Source organism: Apium graveolens, chromosome 3 (genome assembly GCF_009905375.1).
Source record: "Apium graveolens cultivar Ventura chromosome 3, ASM990537v1, whole genome shotgun sequence".
NCBI lineage: Eukaryota > Viridiplantae > Streptophyta > Magnoliopsida > Apiales > Apiaceae > Apium > Apium graveolens.
In genome coordinates this window covers 159,776,257-159,784,070 of record NC_133649.1, presented here as the reverse complement: position 1 = coordinate 159,784,070, position 7,814 = coordinate 159,776,257, and the positions used below count along the sequence as shown (strand labels likewise).

The 7,814-nt window shown below is 31.9% G+C and overlaps 1 protein-coding gene across 2 annotated transcripts; it reads left to right on the top strand.

The window, feature by feature from the left end:
* Positions 1 to 2,305: 2,305 nt before the first annotated feature.
* Positions 2,306 to 7,274, top strand: LOC141712899 (ras-related protein RABC1-like). 2 transcript variants are annotated; one of them, XM_074516022.1, is made up of 8 exons: positions 2,306 to 2,507; positions 2,616 to 2,766; positions 3,629 to 3,697; positions 3,957 to 4,022; positions 5,968 to 6,089; positions 6,293 to 6,421; positions 7,006 to 7,113; positions 7,235 to 7,274. In XM_074516022.1, exons 1-7 carry the CDS (start codon positions 2,322 to 2,324, stop codon positions 7,108 to 7,110), a joined length of 828 nt encoding a protein of 275 aa, XP_074372123.1. In that variant the 5' UTR covers positions 2,306 to 2,321; the 3' UTR covers positions 7,111 to 7,113; positions 7,235 to 7,274. The 2 variants fall into 2 exon arrangements, with proteins under 2 accessions (XP_074372123.1, XP_074372122.1); XM_074516021.1 differs by having other exon boundaries at positions 7,006 to 7,274.
* Positions 7,275 to 7,814: the final 540 nt, after the last annotated feature.

Here is a 7,814-nt window from a genome sequence, read left to right as displayed (position 1 = left end):
GTAGGTTCAAGGGTGGGGTTTTGGGATTTGGGGGAGGACTCGGGGTTTTGGGTTACAGTAAAGTGAAAGTAAAGTGAAAGTGAGGTGGATGAATAATGTTAAATAGGGGGTTTTAGTTTTTATTTTAAAACATGAGTCTATACACACACAGACATGCATATATATAAATATGAATGATCAAATACAAACCACTTTTAAAATAGAAACTAGAAACTAACCATACCCACTCATTATTTTAAATTACATTAAATCTGGACCACACAAACTTCTTTCATCTTTATCTCACGCCCGGCTGGTATCCCATTAATTTCCCAGCCCCCTGTTTTACATTATCAACATGTTGCATCTTCACCATCGTTTCAAAATTCAATCAAGCACAATATTACACCTCTATCATAACAGCAATTCATGCCATTAACACATCCTCTAATTATCACAAATTATCTCATTATCAACACTAAACATCATTATATATATTATACATATGTATATCTTCATAACCCCTATTCACACATCATCGTTGTTTATAGTCACACACACTCCAGCTATTAGCCCAAATTTCAAACATCAACAAAAATATAAATTAATGATTTTTATAATACACCCAGTGATTTTCGTGATATTAATTAGTGATTTTTGTCATACAATTTAGTGATTTATACATGAATCAGTGGCGAAAAGTTAAATCCGGTATCTTTAAATATAATCGAATTTAATGAGTGTAGATAAATGAAGATCGAAGCGGAAGAAAGAAGAAGTCGTCAAAATTTATGTATTTGACAATTGGGATTGAAAAGTTTAGTAGTAGGTGTTGGTGTAAAATATTTGGAGATCTAAAATGGCGGAAGTAGATCAACGATGACAGTGATCATTAGAGATATGTGGTGATTTAATATGGTAATTGACTAGCTGTAATGGAAGATGGAGAAGAAGGTGTAAGCGATTGTAGTGCTAATGGTGATATAGAGTTGGGTGTATGTATATCTGCTTTAATATGTAAATGAATTGATTTAATGGGTTGGGCTGAGCCGTTATAATTAGGTGGGTTTCACTAGTTTCTAGTTTTTATTTTAAATAGGATTCTATTATAGTAGCTTATATATATATATAGGGGCTATTTCAATAGAAACCAATTTAGAATAGAAACTAGAAACCAAATAATTTTTTTAAAAAAATTAATTCGAAATATAACACATATGGTATGCAAATCGATTGTTGAGAGATGTAGAAAATATAGTCAAATCGGATTTTAAAAAAAAAACTTACGGTTTGACGGGAAAAATCAAATTAAAAACGGAACGGAAAAGTTAAAATTGGGTGTAGGAAGGTGCATAGTAATTGGGTGGGGTGATTTAGGGGGACCAGTAGATTAGGTAGATCTAATGGTTTAGATTGGTTCATAGTTTCTATTTTAATTTTAGTTTGTATTTGATCATTGTTTTATATATATATAAGTATAAGAAGTGTATATTAATAATAAACTTTTTAGTTTATGGGTCATTTATTATTTATTTTAGAGAAAAAATTTAAAAATTGCTAACTATTATAATAGAAGTTTATTTAAAATTGAGTAAAAATAAAATATTAATTAATATATATATAATAATAATTTGACAAAATTAGCAATTATGTTGGCTATCTCTTGTTGAATATGCTCTTGTATACACATGAATTTAACTCTATTTTTTTCTCTTTAAATGACCAATTAAAATTTGAGTTAATTATGAATTAGGTCACTTACTAGTTCAAATATATCAAGTGAGTCAGTGATTACAAAACTGACTAAAATAAGTCACTCATTTGAAAATTTGTATCAAAACTATCACGCTATCGTTAGTAGAAATTCTTAAAAATATTATATACTGAGTAACACACATTTTTTATGAATGATATTAATATTACATCCAAATGAAAGGTTATGAATTCTGCTATTTTAAATAATATTTTTAGTTTTTTAAATTTTTATCAACTATTTATTTTTAATTTTTTGATTGTTTTATTTGATCTAAATAAAAATAAATAATAGATAGATTTTTAAAAATCTAAAAAAATTATCTAAAATACTACAACTCAGAATCTTTCATTTGGATATAATATTATTTATGAAAAATATGTGAAATTTAATATATAATATTTTTAAAAATTTTGACTAACGATATAATATATTTTTGATACAAATTTTTAAATGAGCTTTGAGTCAAATCTGTAATTAGTAACTTTCTTGATACACTTAGAAACGGTAATTATATCTCTACTTGGTAATTAACTCATTAAAATTCGGAAAAAGAAATTGTGGGACCACAGCTTTACCGACTACCTTAATGAGGGACAATAAACAAAAGGACTTTGTAGTGCGCTCTGCAACTTCCTTTCGCTTTTATCTCATTTCTTCAATCTTTTCTATTTTATTCTTCATCATCAAAGTACACAACACGCAATTATACATACACAATCTCTGTATCTGTATTCATCCTCATCAATACCCTAATTCATACTCGTTAACAAAGGTACCTTCTCTTCAATTCATTTGACTTTTACATCGCGCTAGTAATCTTCATTTTTTGTATTTTTATTAATAGTAATAAATTAATTTATCTGTAATTAATTAATTTTAGGGTTTGAAAAGGATGGCAATGGATCAATCGAGTCAACCAGAGTTTGATTACTTGTTCAAATTACTGATGATTGGGGATTCAGGTGTAGGCAAAAGTAGTTTGCTTTTGAGTTTCACTTCTAACACCTTTGAAGATCTTTCTCCTACTATTGGTATTTTCTTTTTCCTTTTTTTAATTTCATTTAATGTTGTTCTTTTATTTTTGCTTGTTTTTAATTTTGTTGCTTGTACTGTTTTGTTTAGTGATTTGAGTATTTTTTTTGATTAAGTTTCGGAAGTGGAGAACTCTGATTGTTCAAATGAGACTATACACTGCTCAAAATTACGGATATTACAGATATAAGTGAGATCCTTGTATTTTTTACTTCATTACACATAAAAGATTGGGGTATGGTACTAGTGGCAGTGATCTTCTACGTAGTTATTTTGCACCCAAATAGTGGTTAATCATTTGCAGTCGAGGTTTTAATTGAAGGTTTAATGTGATGTTTGGTTTCCTGGACTTGAGAAGCATAACAACAGAGATTACATGTTTTTTTAGTATTTATTAGAATAACGCAGCAATAAAGGGGACTGAGACAGGGAGCCTGTTGTGTAGGCTTGAAGTGATTTTCTACTTTCAGTTGAGAAATGTATGTTTTTTTTCAAAAAATGACAAATTAAAAAAAACAGCTTAAAGTAAGAAGTTGGTGTGAGTTACTTTCTCAAGCAATTTTTTTTATGATTTTATTTTTATAAGTTAATATCATCATTCAAATGGACAAGTCACCAAATTTATTTATTTTTTTACATTTTTAATAAGTCATAAGTTACCTATAATACGAAATTACCTATTGACTTCAAATTTTCACATTTTACTTACCACTTTAAGCAACTTTTAAGTCGCAAGTATTAATTTTAAGTTTATCCAAATGGGCAGAGTAAAAGGTTAATTTTATGTGGGGGATAGCTATGTTATTTATATGTGTGGTTTGTTGTCATGATATTGCTAATATTGCTATCCACATTGTGCAGGGGTGGATTTTAAGGTTAAGCATGTTACCCTTGGGGGTAAAAAGTTGAAGCTTGCAATTTGGGACACAGGTAAAATATATTATATTATATATATACTTGAAATTTGTATATTTTGTGTCATGAGGGATGAAATTGAATGAAAAGTGTGGAGATATTGCAGATCCGCTTCAACTTGTATGGAACATACAGCCATACAATTTATATGTACCCCTCCCTGGCTTCTTGCAATAATGATATATGCTCAATAATTTGCTTATACCATTTTTTGTGCTATATAATTAGGATATAATTAGAACAACTGAACAAGTTTTCTTAATATATTATGCAGCTGGTCAGGAGCGATTCCGAACTTTAACCAGCTCATACTACAGAGGAGCCCAAGGAGTGATAATGGGTATGATTTCTTTTGCTTAAGCAATTTATTGATTATGTATGCATTGTATTAGCGTTAAACATTCCTATGTTTATTCTTCTGAATAATCTGCATGTTCTTCGGGAAATCACATATGGATATCAAATAATCCATTAGGTATAAATTCATATGGATAAAATTGCTTCTTACCCTTATTATTATGTAAAGGATCTAGTTGGTTGGATAGCCTTTCTTCCATTTTCATTTTTTATGCTCCTAATGTTTTGGGGCATCCCGACAATTATATACCGCATGTTCATCGGGAAATAGACTTTTTTTGTTTGTGTATGGACAACATTGCTTGTGTAGCATTTTAGCTGTAAGACTTGGTTTAATTTTCTAGCTCGCCACTATTAGAATTTCTTGATTAATAAAGTAATTTAAGTGTGATTTTGAGGCATATAATGTTTATTGCCATCAGTTTAAAAAGCATGGAGAGACATCGTAAACCGAACCAGATGGACACAACGTATCCCACTCGTATAAAGAGTGAGATGCAGATACCCCTCCTTGAAGTATAGACTGCAGACCTTGCCCTACTTCTCGAGTGAAGAAGTTTTATTGTGCCTCCTCGGAAATGTTTGGGATGGTGAATGTTTCACAGTTAATTTACCCGAGCTAGTTTAATGCACCATCATCATCCGTTCATGATTCCTAGTTCTCAAATTATGTAATATTACTTTTAACCAGTTTCGTTGGAATAAATAGGAAAGATAATTTATAAATACGTAAATACTATATAAAGTTAGAGAAAACAGTTTCAAAATAAGGGAATTCTCATATATAGTTTCCTGAAAATTTTTGTTGTTTTACGGGACTCAATAATTACCAAATATTTCTGGAAAACCTTCTAAATGAAGCCGAAACCGAATCTCCTGATGGAAAAAGAAGTGTAATTTTTTTCTAAATGGTTTAGTTTTTGGTTACGTGACACAATTATAAAGAATGCTCGAAAGGTATATGATTCAGTGCCCGGGAGAAATATTGTTTCATGCACTATAAGGGTTAGAGGTTATTTGAAGAAAGGATCAATTACAAAGGCAGAAACACTTAATAAACGAATTCCAGAAAAGAATATTATCTCTGAGATTGTGATGTCGAGTGGGTTAATTTAAGATAATTAATTTGTTAATATTCATAGATTGTTGACATGATGCCAATTAAAGATGCAGTTGCTAGGACTAATATGATTGCTAGGTATTGTCTGGGTAGTTCTGGAGTTTTGATTTTCATCTTCCCTTCCTAGTTATGACCGTCTATGTTCCACATATCCAAAATACCATAAAATTTTGAGTATTTGAGGCGGTTAGCTTTTATTGACAAACAATTGTGAAAGGGATGAAAAGTTTAGTGGGTCAAAGTGTAGTTTATAAATTGATGGGTTGCAAAGTCCTATGTGAAGTTATTCCGGACAGAATTTCAGGGATGTACCGCAATTAACTCTTATTATTATTTTGTAGTTGTGGTGGGGGTATAGCATGCGGTCCCCCTAGACTTCTTGTTTTGGAAGTTGGTAAGGGGGATATACAATGAATTTGTTATAGTTATTGGACTTGAGTGAAGTTTTGATGTTGCAGCTTGTTAGATGCCCAGCACTAGTAAATATTTTTTCAATCCAATTGATTTCTAATGTTTTTTATAAGTAACAAGATATTGATGTGGAATGAGGTTTAGATTTGTTATGAAGGTCGAAGCTGTTACTGCCAATTACTTTCACATATGTTCTTTGTCAATGCTTATCCATTGCATACTTTTTCTAATTTTGTCAAACCTCTCAATCTGCCTTGTTTGAGATTGTCACAGTATTACGTATGATATTTAGCAAAAACACTTATTACTTCTGATCCTGATTTATGACTGTTTAACTTAGAATTATGTGATTTGTACTTCATATTACATACCTAAATATGTCCTTGCACCTGAGCAGTTTATGATGTAACACGGAGAGACACTTTCACAAATTTGTCGGACATATGGTCCAAAGAAATTGATCTGTATTCAACAAATCAAGATTGCATCAAGATGCTTGTTGGCAACAAAGTTGATAAGGTATCTGCTTATAAACTTGATCAAGATCTCGTGCACCTGCACCGGTACACTTAGTTGCTTGTACCCTAATGCCATCATACTACTTTATAGTATCTGTGAGAAAATTTATGTTATTTCACAAGCTCTTGGCATTCTTAGACAATGGAGCAATTTTTTTTTTTTGTGGGTGGGTTTCATTTAGTTCTTGCTGACCTTCTTGTCAGGAAAGTGAAAGGGTTGTCACCAAGAAAGAGGGGATTGACTTTGCTCGGGAATATGGATGCCTCTTCATTGAATGCAGTGCAAAAACAAGGGTCAATGTAGAGCAATGTTTCGAGGAACTGGTATTGAAGGTATAAGTGATCCTTAACATCTTATATCCTTGCAGTTTTTGTGTATGTTCATTAAGTTCTCACTTGTATCTCATGCTCTATTTTGAGCATCAAGTATGTTTTACTTGATTTTATGTCATCATGATAAATCTTGATTTGTCTTGTGACCATGGAATGGTACAAATTTCATTACCAAAACAATTTTGGACAAATAAAACAAATGCCCTTAAAATAAAACAAAAATCACCGAAAGTGTTGCTTCAAGATGAAAAGATGTGCTGTGACGTGTGCCATTTAGTTACCAATGGTCCTATCACAAATTGGTTCAATTTTGTGGAAGCAATATGCAAGGAACTGTTAGTTAACTGAAACGTTGGATTGTGGTCCATTTATATATCACATATATATTATTTTACTACATACCAGGTCGATAGTTTCCGTCGTGCATCTGTTGATTGCTTATGTATAGATACTGATTGTGTGGCTGTGCTCTTATTTGATATATTGGAACTTCTCTGATGTTTGTTTAAACCTTGACAAGAATTACAATTGTGCTCACCTGCAGTACGTTAACCATCTCTGTTTGTGTTTTTTCTTATATGCAGATTTTGGAAACACCTAGTCTCTTAGCAGACGGGTCTACTGCTGGCAAACGGAATATATTCAAACAGGCTCCTGCACAAGATGCAGCAGCTAGTGGTTGTTGCTGAAAAGTACATGCCTTAGTTTCCTGTTAACCTGTTCCGTTTAATGCTTTTATCAATTTGTTTTCTGTTCAATAGCAAATTTATTTCCAATCTATGTTTTGAAGTGTATATTTTGTTGCTTGGATAGGCACATGGTGACAATATATCTTGGCCTCTTGTTCCTTTCATGACAAATTTCTTGATCTAGACAAACACCCTTATCGACAATAACCAAAGATTGATATGCCGAAGCAGCCAATTTTTCTGAAAAAATAGTGGATAAATGTGAATAAATTACAGTAAACAGAATAACAGAATTCAGAATGGGGTTTTGGTTTTGGGGTCATCCTTTGTGGTTCAAATTTGCCTCCCAGTAATGTGTGGCCACTTTGTTAGCCTGCAGGTTATACTCTGTTGCACCTTGTGGGTGGCTAGTGGCTTAATAGCTTGCAGTGCTCTTGGCAGTGATGTTGGAGATTTGTGTGTAACTACTTGTTGACGCTTTTGGCTGTCCGTCACAATGTAGTTGCCTTGTTAGAGTTGTCAATGTGGCTTTGTTTCCGTCTTCTTGCCTTGATAAATGTAATCAAAAAAATTCTTGTTAGGGGGACCATCGTGGCTTTGTTCCGGTTTACTTATCTTGATCATTGTACTTCAGTAAGTAAAAAAGGAACTGCAGAATAGGACACCTGCATTTGCAATCGTGTACACATAACTAAATCACTAGA